This window comes from Bos mutus, chromosome 21 (assembly GCF_027580195.1).
Source record: "Bos mutus isolate GX-2022 chromosome 21, NWIPB_WYAK_1.1, whole genome shotgun sequence".
Taxonomy (NCBI): Eukaryota; Metazoa; Chordata; class Mammalia; order Artiodactyla; family Bovidae; genus Bos; species Bos mutus.
Genome location: NC_091637.1, coordinates 23,591,549 through 23,605,329, shown reverse-complemented (window position 1 = coordinate 23,605,329; position 13,781 = coordinate 23,591,549). Strand labels below are relative to the sequence as shown.

Below are 13,781 nucleotides of genomic sequence, written 5' to 3'. Positions count from 1 at the left end.
TCTTTTGTGTTCCTCACAGCATGTCACCTGGGCAAAACCCATTGTCTTGAACTTAACTGATGTGAAAAAACACTTCTCAGGGAAAGGGAAGCAGAAGGATGTTTGGCATCCAAGCTTCCTAAACATCAACTAAACTTTAGACACAAGGATCCCTAGATTGTCTCAAGCCAGGGCATGGGACCCAGCTGAAGCAGACTAGACAGGCTTAGTGTTGACACTGGAAGAGCACCATGTGAATGAAAGCATTAATGTAAGTAGTCACTGTCCCCCAGAATGACTAGAAAGCAGTATCATGGAATGGAATGCTCATTACTTTGGGCCTGAGTCTTGGCTCTGTCATATTCTAGTTGTCTGTCTTTGGGCTAGCAACTGAAGACCTTCTGGATCTGTTTCCTCCCTTTATGAAAATGAGGCTAATGATAATCCTGACCTACCCCACGTGAAGGGTGGTTATGACGAGAGAATGTCAGTGATATTTCCTGGTAAACAAGAAAACACTGTCCAGATATATGGCTGTCTTAATCAGGGGTCATCATTTGTAAGGAATAGAAGCCCAGTAAGATTAGCCTGGAGAAGGCAATGGCACCCCACTCCAGTACTCTTGCCTGGAAAATCCCATGGATGGAGGAGCCGGGTAGGGTGCAGTCCATGGGGTCGTTAGGAGTCGGATACGACTGAGTGACTTCACTTTCACTTTTACTTTCATGCACTGGAGAAGGAGATGGCAACCCACTCCAGTGTTCTCACCTGGAGAATCCCAGGGACGGGGGAGCCTGGTGGGCTGCCATCTCTGGGGTCGCACAGAGTCAGAGACGACTGAAGCGACTTAGCAGCAGCAGCAGCAGCAAGATTGGCTTAAAGAAATGGAATTCACTGAATGGGTGGGTGGATGTTTAGTGGAATTTAGGCATAAGCACATCTCGAGGACCCAGGAATCAGAAAGTGAAGCCTGGGTTACTTACTCCTTCAATTGAAACCCATGGTTTGTGATCTGACCTTCTTTCATGTCTAATTATTTCTTCCTTGCTGTGGGAAGTGGCTCACTTTCCTTCAACATGCATCACATAAAAAAATGACTAGCCTAGCCCAGACTAATGTGAGTTCTCAGCTTCAACTTTTCTGTTGCAATTCCAAATTCCTGGGAAAGGTTGACCCGGCATGAACTAGTTGTTTGCCTCTGACAGTCAGCCTTGGCAAAGGAGACTGGGTCACAGAGACCAACCTGGCCACCCCTTCAGCAAGGGCTCAGCTTCGGCTAGCTTCCTAGCTGCTTTCAGTTAATTAGTTGATTTTGTAAAGCTTCATTGGTTTGGGGGGTTTAAGACATTCAAGAGTCAGCTAGCACTTGCAGTTCCTGGAGCACGTTTAGAATGGTAAGTGGGTATGATGCCGGGGAAGTTATTTTTACCTTGCTCTCTTAAATTCTCTGGTTTGGATTTCAGAGAGTCAGATATAGAGAAAATAGGCCATGGTTGAGGAAAGAGGAGTTGAGATAATTTTATTACTGATGATCTTCTCTATGGCTAGATGGAAGACAAAGCCCTTATTCCAAGAGAAAAATGTCATCTGGTCTTAATCTTCTTCAACTTGATTTTTTCATATGTGTGACCTTGGTTAAGGGTTAATCTTGCTAAAACAAAGAAAAATGTGGACACAATATAAGATTTTAGATTAATTCACGACAAAGTAATACAAGTAATTCCAGGGGAAAGTTTATTAATTATATTTTATGTATTCCCTACCTATATTCAAAAAAGGCTTCCCTGATAGCTCAGTTGGTAAAGAATCTGCCTGCAATGCAGGAGACCCTGGTTCGATCCCTGGGTTGGGAAGATCCACTGGAGGAGGAAAAAGCTACCCAATCCAATATTCTGGCCTGGAGAATTCCATGGACAGTACTATATTCAAAGGATTTGAGGCATTTTATAAAGGTCTAACGCATAAACACAGTAAAATATAAAAATCAAGTAGTGAAAAGAGGATAAATAGAAGAAATTATATTTTAAAATTCTGGCTGATAATCTGTTAATAACTATTTGCAGAAAAATAAAGTTAGAGTTCTACCTTACCCCATAGATCAAAATAAATTCCAAATGCAATAAAGAGTTAAGTATAGTTGCTAAACTATAAAAACTAGAAAAATACATTTAAGTGTTCATCTTTTTTCATGGCAGGGTGGGAAAAGCATATCTCATTAGTAAAGAAAGAAACCTTGAAAGGAAATATGAATATGACTACATAAAAATTCAAAACTTCTTGACTTCACAAAGCACCAGAAACAAAATTAAATGAAAAAATATTTTCAATGCAAACAACAAAGAGTTGATAACTTCACTATGAAATTTAATAGCTTTATCTGTTAAAATAATAAAAACACAAACATTCCATAGATAAATGAAGGACAAAAAACAAATTTTAGAAGAATTAATGCAAGAAGCAAATACACATGAAAAGATACTAAACCTAAATAATGAAAAGAAATGCAAATTAAAACATTGAAATTTAAAAAATATTGAAATTCTATTTGACACTTATGATTAGAAAAAATTTTGGAAAATTATATCCAAACTGAGAAGAGATACTGAGAAAAGGGAACTTATGTATCCTGATGATAATAAGACCTTTCTGGAGGGCAATGAGGCAATATTTTGAAATGCTCATGAAATATACCCTTTTTCTCAGAAATTTTATTTCCATAAGTTTGTCCTTGGGAAATAATAAAATTTGGTCAAAGATTTATGTATAAGAATCTTTGTTATTTATTCTTTTTTTGAATAGAAACTATTCCCAGAGTTTTTACAATGAATATTTATTTCTTTGGAATATGAAAAAAAAATCACCTCTCTGAATCTATTTTATTTAATTAAAAAGTAAATCCATTCCCATTAATTGGGAAGTCTGTTCTCAGTTTTGAAGAGTAAAGTAGCGTTTTTGTCATTCAGCATCTTGCTTTGGAAATGTCTGATGAGATCGGTTAGTAATTAATAAGATTCTTGAGTCATCAAAACTTGTACAGACACTTTTTACCTTTAGTATGACAGCTCCCTGAGGCTTCCCTGATAGCTCAGTTGGTAAAGAATCTGCCTGCAATGCAGGAGACCGCAGTTCGATTCCTGGGTCGGGAAGATCTGCTGGAGAAGGGATAGGCTCCCCACTCCAGTATTCTTGGGCTTCCCTTGTGGCTCAGCTGGTAAAGAATCTGGCTACAATGCAGGAGACCAGAGTTTGATCCCTGGGTTGGGAAGATCCCCTGGAGAAGGGAGAGGCTACCCACTCCAGCATTCTGGCCTAGAGAATTCCATGGAACAGGCCACGACTTTCACATGTGAGCTCCTTGGGGCTGTTTATTTGCTTTTTGTTGTAGACAAGATTTGAAAAAGCTATATTGTCTCTTTCCATTCTACAGCCAGTCAAAGGCAGGCACTGGGTACCAGTAAAGTGATGGCTGGGGGCCTGAGAGAAAGAGAGGAAAGGCTATGAACTAGATGACAAAAGTAGTGAAACAAACGCAAATTCCCACATCAGTGCAGCAATTTGGGGCCAGTTAAAATAATGGCTAATAATCATTTACGTTGAAATGGCTCCTGAAGGCATGGATGATGATTAATATTTCCTATGGAAGACCTTAGGTCACTGGGAAAACTCCAAAAACATTCCATTTCCCTTGTTTGAAAAACAAAGAGGTTATGTAATATGTTTGAAAATTTATATTCAGTATGCTTAAAATAGAGCAGAATTTGGCATTTACATAGGGTAAGCTTTAATTATCTGAAAAAAACTACCTGAGTGGAAAAATAATCAGAATAAATTAGGTGATTCCCTCCGTGATCAGAAAATTCCACAGTAGAACTCCACACTGAAGATTCTCAAGTTTGGGGTTTTTTTTTTTTCTGTTTTTTTTTTAAACATTAAAATTTTTTTTTTTTTACTTTACAATATTGTATTGGTTTTACCATACATCAACGTGAATCCACCACGGGTGTACACGTGTTCCTAATCCTGAACCCCCCTCCCACCACTCTCCCCATAGGAATAAAGTGACTTCCGGAGAGAAGGATGTGGGGGTCTGCTCTCATGGGACTCTTGCTCAGCCTTATGCTGGCCCAGCTCACCTTGTGATGTGCCTGTGGCCCTTTTTCTCTACTTTAGGACTGCCCTCCGGATGCAGAGGACTTCCGAGCCCAGCAGTGTTCAGCCTACAATGACGTTCAGTACCAGGGACGTTATTATGAATGGCTTCCACAGTACAACGACCCTGCCGCCCCCTGCGCACTCAGGTGTCAGGCCCGGGGACAAAACTTGGTGGTGGAGCTGGCACCCAAAGTCCTGGATGGGACTCGGTGCACCGCTGACTCCTTGGACATGTGTATCAGTGGCATCTGCCAGGTAAGCCACACCTGCTTCCCGGCCCCTGTCTCCAGCCGGTGCCGTGACCACTGTCAGTAAAGATAACCTTTCTCTTCTGTACTTCTGTTCATGCAGACAAAATATTGCCTTTGAGGATTTTAATGTAAAACGTATTTTAAGGAGTGTTATTCACCTGTAGATTATATTTTACTTATTCAAAATAGTGTAAATTTTGCCCTTATAGAGTCAAAAGACTATAATATATGACTTGTGGATTTTTCTAGATTAGTTGTTCTCCAACTTGAAAGTACATCAGAATCACCTGAGGGACTTGTTAAAACACAGTATTCTGAACCCCATTCCAGACCTTTTGACCCAAAAGGTCTAGGGTAAGGCCTCAAAATTTGCTTTCTAACAAGTTCCCAGGAGGTGCTGATGCTGCTAGCCCAGAGACCCCACTTTGAGAACTACTGATTTATTGGTATTGATAGGTTCTCTGAATTTTCTTGTTAAAAGTAATTCATTGTTTGAGGTCTGTGGGAGCAGTGACTTATTTACTAAGTAGTTAGCATGAGTGTACTTTTTAGAGTGATCTTTGCAAAGTTGTGATGAATGTGACTGAGGTATAACCCGCCATGGCTTGTAATAGGGGTGAGGACTCAGAGGACTATGACAGGTTGCTGAGACAGTGTGGGGATTGTTGGGAAGGGATAGAATTCTACTCCATTCCTTTGATCACTGGAAAAAACTGTAAACATAGGGAATGCTTACTATTCCATCTACCCTATTATGTTCATAACAAATACAGCAGTAATAGTAGCGAATGTCCCTAACCATCTACTAAGTGTCAGGCCCTGCCAGGTATCTCCGACTTCTTATGCTTGGAGGAACCTTGGTCTTGCTTATCAGATGAGCTTCTCCTTCCTACACCCCTCCATCTGGAAAACCATCTCCAGTTGCTCACCACAACACCTTGGAGTCACCCTTTTCTTAAAAAATTTTGTTGGAGTACAGTTGTTTACAGTGTTGTGTTGCTCTCTAGACATTAGGTTCCACAAATTCCTCCAATACACCATGGGAATTCCTCCAGTCCCCACCCCTTCTCAAATGAACTACTATTGTTCTTCCCAGATCCACTAGTTATTCAAACTGCTATCTATTCATTTCTGTTTATGACACCACAATTCTCAGTGTCACCTTCCTGAATTCACGCTGTGGTCACCAAGTGTATTTGCTTATGTCTCCTCTATCCTGATGCTTCTATCAAATTTCTCATGTTTCCCTTTTTTTTCCCTCTCTACTTTCACCTTTTTACTTCAAAACTGGACTAGCCAGTCTTCCTTGGTGGCCTCACCAATCTCTCTTCCTTTCTCTTCTACTCATAAACCATCTTATTTGATGTTTACTGTTGACTAATTTTCCCAAAGGTCAGAGTTTATGACTTTATTCTTTTATTATATATGCTGTCAGTAGGGGTCTCTGCCCTTGAATGTCTCAGAGACCCAGACTGAAGGAGCCTTTATTTGCACACGCATTTTGCATAATAACTACAGTAGTGAGGAGAGGAACATGTGACTCATGTGCTGACCCTTGAAGCTTCTAATCAAAGTGATGCAGACACTTAGACTCATATTTCATTGGCCAAAGACAGTCAGTGACCACACTTATTTCTAAGGGAGTGGGGAAGTGCAGTCCTCCATGGGCTGAAGGGAGAAACTAATTATTTATGAATATTCCTAATGACTGTGGAAAATTCTGAAAGATTTGGGAATACCAGACCATGTGACCTGCCTCTTGCGAAATTTGTATGCAGATCAGGAAGCAACAGTTAGAACTGGACATGGAACAACAGGCTGGTTCCAAATAGGAAGAGGAGTACGTCAAGGCTGTATATTGTCACCCTGCTTATTTAACTTATATGCAGAGTACATCAAGAGAAACGCTGGACTGGAAGAAGCACAAGCTGGAATCAAGATTGCCGGGAGAAATATCAATAACCTCAGATATGCAGATGACACCACCCTTATGGCAGAAAGTGAAGAGGAACTCAAAAGCCTCTTGATGAAAGTGAAGACAGTCAGAAAACAAAGATCATGGCATCTGGTCCCATCACTTCATGGGAAATAGATGGGGAAACAGTGGAAAGAGTGTCAGACTTTATTTTTCTGGGCTCCAAAATCACTGCAGATGGTGACTGCAGCCATGAAATTAAAAGACACTTACTCCTTGAAAGGAAAGTTATGACCAACCTAGATAGCATATCGAAAAGCAGAGACATTACTTTGCCAACAAAGGTCTGTCCAGTCAAGGCTATGGTTTTTCCAGTGGTCATGTATGGATGTGAGAGTTGGACTGTGAAGAAGGCTGAGCATCAAAGAATTGACGCTTTTGAACTGTGGTGTTGGAGAAGACTCTTGAGAGTCCCTTGGACTGCGAGGAGATCCAACCAGTTCATCCTAAAGGAGATCAGTCCTGGGTGTTCATTGGAGGGACTGATGCTGAAGCTGAAACTCCAATACTTTGGCCACCTCATGCGAAGAGTTGACTCATTGGAAAAGACTCTGATGCTGGGAGGGATTGGGGGCAGGAGGAGAAGGGGACGACAGAGTATGAGATGGCTGGATGGCATCACTGACTCGATGGACATGAGCCTGAGTGAACTCCGGGAGTTAGTGATGGACAGGGAGGCCTGGCGTGCTGCGATTCATGGGGTCCCAAAGAGTCGGACACGACTGAGCGACTGAACTGAACTTAATGACTGCCATAGCTCCATATACTCTGATTTTTTAGGCAGAAATGTTAGAATTTTTGTAATGTAGAATTCAATTTTCAGAGATCTCAAACAGGAGTTGACTCAAAAAATTATTTGCTTCTTGAAGGATTAAATTTGACTGATCTGGGAAATTCATACTTTGCTCCATCTGGAGTAAAGACCCTTATTTAAACACTGACTTCTATGAACAGTGTAAGAAATCATAGGCTGGAACTATGAAATAATCCTTTGCTGAAGTGACGATTTATATATGAGTATTTATTTCCCAAAGCACTGCTCATATATCTTAAATTTTTATTTATATTATCCCCTGTCTTGTGTAACTTGTCTTATCAACTGTACTGCAAAATAGGAATCACATCTTATTAATTTAGACTCTGTAATGCCTGGCTCTATACAAATTGGCTGTGTGGGTATTAATACATTTTATTGATATGTTTATCAATTAGTGATTTTTAAATCATTACAGCTAGAGATCTTGACTTCAGGAGAAGTCACTGAACTTGAAAATGCTTCAGGAAATTCTTAAAAAGTTGCTCATTGTTGATTATGATGAGATCTGAGAGCCAATATTCAGTAGTCCCTCAATTTCAAGGGCAGTTTTGGCTTATCTCTTATGAATCACAAGGCAATCAGATCTTTTCAGATATTATTTTTCTGTGATGTTTTCACATGCTTTTTTTGGCTGCAAGATTTGGATGAACTATAGCTTTAAAAATTATGAAATAAATATCAGTGCTCAGGGAGGTATTTGATTGCCCAAGATCTTGCAAAGCTCTAAACACTCTTCAAAATAAGCCCATCCTAGCTCCTAAACCCACACCCTTCCTGGATGACCAGATAAAGAGCAATTCTCATTCTCATGAAATGTGAAGTGCTCAGGGACTCACATGTGTGAGGACAGAGCTTGGCCCAGGAACAGTATTTCTATAATTTAATGGTAGAATTACTCCCCTTGGAGAAAGTTGCTTGAACACAAGTTACTCATTGATTGAATCTTAAAAATGCAAGTATGGTTCCAAAATCAATCACTCTTAAGTTATTCCACATGTACTTAGTAAATATTAATATTATAGCCTGTATAACTGGGTTTGTTGTTGTCCATCTGCTGATACTAAAGGTGAGGAAAGTAGAGCATAGTGATAAGATTCTAGTGTTAGAGGACCTGAATATTCAAACAATATACTAGTTGTATAATGTTGGAAAGACATGTAACCTCAGAAACAGTCAGATTTGTAAAATAGAGATAAAAGGTATCAAAAGGTGGCCATGAAAATTAAATGGAATAATGTGTATTACATGCTTGGCATAGCACCAGCATTCAATAAAAATCAACTATTATTATTACTATTTCACTATAATCTTTATAAAAATTCATATAATCAGAATGAAAGGGGTCTCAGAGGATTCAGCTGCTCATCAAATAATTTAATCCCCTCTCCAGTTTTCCTGTCCCAAAGTCTCCTACCTAGCCTGTGATTGAATATTTATTGTTGGATAACTCTGACTCTAAATACGTTCTCATATTGAACTAAATTACACCTAAACCCGTAGCTTTCACCATTTGAAAATACACAAAACAAATGTAAAGCCTTTCTTCACGACATCCCTCTGTGAATTTGAAAATATCTCTAATCATAGGCTTTTCCTCAAACTTCCTTGGAACTTTTCCCACCTCCCCTTGAAACTTTCATTTGATCTTGTTCCTTCCCTTCAGCAGCAGCACTTCGGAAAGAATAGTCTATAGATGTGGTTTTGACTTCCTCCAGTTTTATATTCCCGTCAACACCTTGGATACAGACTCTGATCCAGCAGTTCCCCCAAGCCGAAGCGTAGGGGCTCAACCCGAGAGTCCAGGCAAAATGAAAAACAGAGAGAGGTGATTCAGGGGGCTCTCTTTTGTTGAGCCCTTCGAGTATTCTAATCACTGTACGAGGAGTTTTACATGTATTTTCTCATTTCGTTCCTAGTATAGACCCTGTGTGAAGCATGTCTAAGTGTCCCTATTTTACTCTTGAGGAAAATGAGTCTCCTGGAGTAGTTTGCATTGTTGTACATCCTGCATCTTGAGAAGGGTGGTAGGGCTGGGTAGTTGTTGTAATTGGGCTGTTTGCCTCCAAGGTCTCTGTACTTAACCACCAAGCATATAAATACAAATAACACTGAATGTGTGCAGAGAGTTAGAAATAAACAAGCTCATTAGTTAGTGTTAATATTACTGGGCATATGTCATGTAAAAGTCATATTAATAAAATAAAAAGAAATATAAGACGTAGCCCTTTTTCTCATATAAGGAAGCTCACAGTTCAGCAGATACACACACAGTACTCACAAAAGCTTCCCTCATAGCTCAGTGGGTAAAGAATCCACCTGTGATGCAGGAGACCCTGGTTCAATTCCTGGGTTGGGAGATCTGCTGGAGAAGGGATAGGCTACCCACTCCAGTATTCTGGCCTGGAGAATTCCATGGACTAATAATAATAAGCCCATGGGGTCGCAAAGAGTTGGACACGACTGAGTGACTTTCACTTCACTTCACTTCACTCACAAAAAGTAATAATTCACAAGAGACTGAAGGATGTCAGTATAAATGTATTCTGAGATATATCTCTTGTTAACTCCTTATATTTTAAAAATTATTTATAAAAGTTTTTATAAGAATAATATATACACATATATATACATATACAAGTAAAGATATATAGGTATAAATATAGATAATGATACAGAAAGAGATATAAAGATCCAGATACAAGATATTGAGAGAGATGGATTTATCACTATGAATAAGATACAGGTATGTGTGTTAGTCACTTAGTTGTGTCTGACTCTTTGCGACCCCATGGATTATAGCCCACCAGGCTCCTCTGTCCATGGGATTCTCCAGGCAAGAATCTTGGAGTAGATTGCCATTCTTTTCTCTAGGGGATCTTCCCAACCCAGGGATTGAACCCAGGTCTCCTGCATTGCAGGCAGATTCTTTATGATCTGAAGACCAGGGATGTAGGTATAGATTGAGATTAAAACAGAAAAAAATTAAACTATGGACCAGAAGGATATATATCAACCTCAAAATAGTGGTCATCTGGGGGAAGAAATGAGAGAACAGGACTAGGGTAAGGATAGAAAGAGAGGGAAGGGGTTGGGGGAAGAGGAGAGAGGCAGTATTTGTAATGTTCCTTTCATTTTATGTACATAAAATAGCTGAATTAGAAGTATAAATAAAAAAGCTAAGGGTGAGAGTGTCAAGGGGCAGCCTCCATTCATCTTTAATTCTTTGGTCTTTGGAGAAGAATCTTATATATAAATGACACGGTCCTGTAAAGCTGTATATGTTATTATTTTTAAGATTTTTTTGATTTGACCATTTTCAAATTCTTTATTGAATTTGTTACAATATTGCTTCTGTTTTATGTTTTGGGATTTTTTTTTTTTTTTTTGGCCATGAGCCATGTGGGAACTTAGCTCCCTAACCAGGAATCAAACTCACACGTCCTGGGCATTGGGAGGTAAATCCAGAGGTCCTAACCCCAGGATCCTCAGGGAAGTCCCTTTATTTATTATTATATATTTTAAAATCTATGTTCTCATCAAAGAGAGCCAACTCATACATTTAAGAAGGACAACACCATCAGTATGATTTCTGAAATACATAAGGTTTGATATGCCCATATCTCTATCTACTCCTGACCGCCATCTTCTGTCTGCAGGCAGTGGGCTGCGACCGGCAACTGGGGAGCAACGCCAAGGAGGACAACTGTGGTGTCTGTGCTGGTGACGGCGCCACCTGCAGGCTGGTGCGGGGACAGTCAAAGTCACACGTGTCTCCTGAAAAAAGTAGGTTTTAAACCCAATACATTACCATACAACAGCATGTGCTTTAGACCCTCTGATAGTAAAATAACGTTTTCCCATTGCTAAGGTTTTTAGGTAGTAAGAACTTAAGACACATTTCTCCCCAAAAGTGTAATAGATCAAATTTTAATTCCCATTACCTCTTCTTAGATTACCTATTTCTTTGAACTTTTGCCAATGCAGAGTACAACTATTTTTTTTTATTTGCTGATTTTTTAAGGTAAACTAGGAGTCATTATTTCTTTGCCCCCTTTTGATTGCTAACAAGGTAGAAAATATCATCCTATATTTATTGAAATATTGTCCTGCATTTATTGTCCACTTATGCTTTTTTATCTTTCAATCAACTGCTGAAGTCATTTACTCTTTTCCCTATTTGGATGGCGATCTTTTCCCTTGTATCATGAATATGTACTGTTTGTTGTAACTGTTTTTACTATTCTCAGTTTGTCATTTGACTTTTAGTATTGTTTGTAGAATCAGTAGTTTCTAAATTATAGATACACAGAATTCTCCACCTTTTAAGTTTGGTAATATCTGCTTTTTTTTAAATTATGGGTCAGTCAACTTTTTCTGTAAAGGAATAGAGAGGAAATATTTAAGGGCTTTTTAGTCTATATAGTTTCTGTCTTAGCTACTCAGCACTGCTGCTGCAGGTGAAAAGCAGCCACAGGCAACCAGTGAACCAATGGGAAGAGCTGTGTTCCAATAAAGTTTTATTTACAAAACTAGCCTGCAGGCTAAATTTGACCCTCAGGGTATAGTTTGCCTACCCCTTGCCTTAAAGAGAAAAAAATTATACATGTATGCCTTCTGCCAGTCCTTTTTTGTATGTGTGTTCCTACTTTAAAATCTTATTCCTTTGAGTTTATTTGGATTTAACTTATGAAACAGAAACTGAAAGTGAAAGTCGCTCAGTCCTGTCTGACTCTTTGCAACCCCATGGATTGGTCCATGGGATTCTCCAGGCCAGAATACTGGAGTTGGTAGCTCTTCCCTTCTCCAGGGGATCTTCCCAACCCAGGAATCAAACCAGGGTCTCCTGCATTGCAGAGAGATTCTTTACCAACTGAGCTATCAGGGAAGCCAAAAGTTTATTTATTTTTTTGGCCACACTGATTGGCTTGTGGGATCATAGTTTCCCACCAGGGATTGAACCTGTGCCCCTTGCATTGGGAGCACAGAGTCCTAACCATTGGACTGCTAGGGGAATCTATGAAATGGGGATTTTACTCATTCTCCCAAAATGGGGAGAACCTTAGAGGAGGAGTGGAGGGTGGAGAGGGTTTTCCAGGCAGAGGAAGCACAAAGTTCATGGCGTGACATTAGAGTGAAGCCTGGACTTTCTTGTAACCTAGGATTGCACATTGGTTAGGGTGGGAGGAAAGAAACAGTGGCATTCAGAAGGAATCATAAAGGCCTTCATTGTTGTGAGTCACGTTTCAGGTTCAGTGAAGTCATTACAGCAATTTAGGCAGTGGAGGGACTTGATTAGATTTGCGTTTTAATGAAGTGATTCTGGCAACTTGTGGAGGTGAGCCTGGAAGCAAGGAGTCCAACTAGGATGCCACATTTATCTTCGTCGGGGTTGTAGCAAGGTGGGAGAGGTAAAGGAGCAGAGAGGGCAGAGAGATTTAGGAGAGAGAGTCAGCAGAGTTTGCTAATTCATAGAGTGAAAACTGTAAGAGAGAAGAGGAAGCTATTCTCAGGATGCAGATTTCCTAGCCTGAGCAGCTGGGTGGATTTCTTTTCTGTCCATCTGGGGAAGGAATGTATGGAGAGGAAATGCATACCAAAAATAAGGGTTCACCTCCTTAGGTTTTCTTCTTTCCAGAAATGTGGCCCCATAAGTATTCAGTGCTTTGTTACTTTTCTGATACCTTCAAACAGATGTTAATTATATTTTGTTTGGGGTGAAAGAGTTGATCTGAAATGTGACAGTCCATTGTTGTTAATGGTCTTTAGTTATGCATTTTTAATACATATATTTTTTAGGTAATTAACTTTTTATGGCTTCATCGGGTCTTAGTTGCAGCTCATGGGATCTTCCATCTTCATTGTGACACACGGGATCTTTAGCTGCGGCATTCAAACTCTTAGTTGCAGCACGTGGAATCTAGTTCTCTGACCAGGGATCAAACCTGGGCCCCCTGCATTGGGACGGTGGAATCTTAGCCAGTGGACCACCAGGGAATTCCCTTTAGTTATAATTTAACTGAGTTTATCCAAAGAGAGTATATACAATATATTAGGAAGGCATGAGAATTTAGCCAGGGAAAAAGTGTGAGGGGATTCAAGTGAAAAGATAATGAGAAGAGTAGGTAAACTCAGAACTCAGCAGAAGCAGTATGGGAGCTGAAGGAATAAGTAATTCCAAAAAAGGAGGTAATAGTCGGCCATGTGAAATGCTGTTTTGAGGTCAACTGGAATAAAAGTCCAAAATTTTCTCATTGGCAATTTGAAGCCAAATCTGTGACCTTAGCAAGAGTGGTTTCAATGAATTTCTGGCTAAAACCAAAGTGTGATTGCAGTGGGTTTAGAAGTAAATAGAAGATGAGAGAATGAATGGAGGGAAGGATTTTCCCAGGACTAAAGGAGGGGGTACACAATCACACCATGTTAAGAACTGAGTGACTCTAGGTGCCCTTGGAGAACATGGTGAGAAATTAACTGTGTTCCAGAACAGTTTTTTCTTTTTCTTTTTACACTCTGTTCATTGGAGGTAGAATCAGCTGCTTGAGAGAGAAGGCTCTCAAACAGATTCATCAATGGAGATAATAATTATACTCAGTCAGCTCTTAGGGTC

At 39.8% G+C, this 13,781-nt stretch overlaps 1 protein-coding gene across 1 annotated transcript in view; it reads left to right on the top strand.

Moving 5' to 3' along the window:
* Window positions 1-13,781, top strand: part of LOC102286063 (ADAMTS-like protein 3) — a 224,963-nt gene that overhangs the window by 155,396 nt on the left and 55,786 nt on the right. Inside the window, 2 exon segments of the mRNA XM_070358133.1 lie at window positions 4,150-4,386; window positions 10,831-10,957. Of these exon segments, the coding sequence (XP_070214234.1) occupies window positions 4,150-4,386; window positions 10,831-10,957 (364 nt within the window).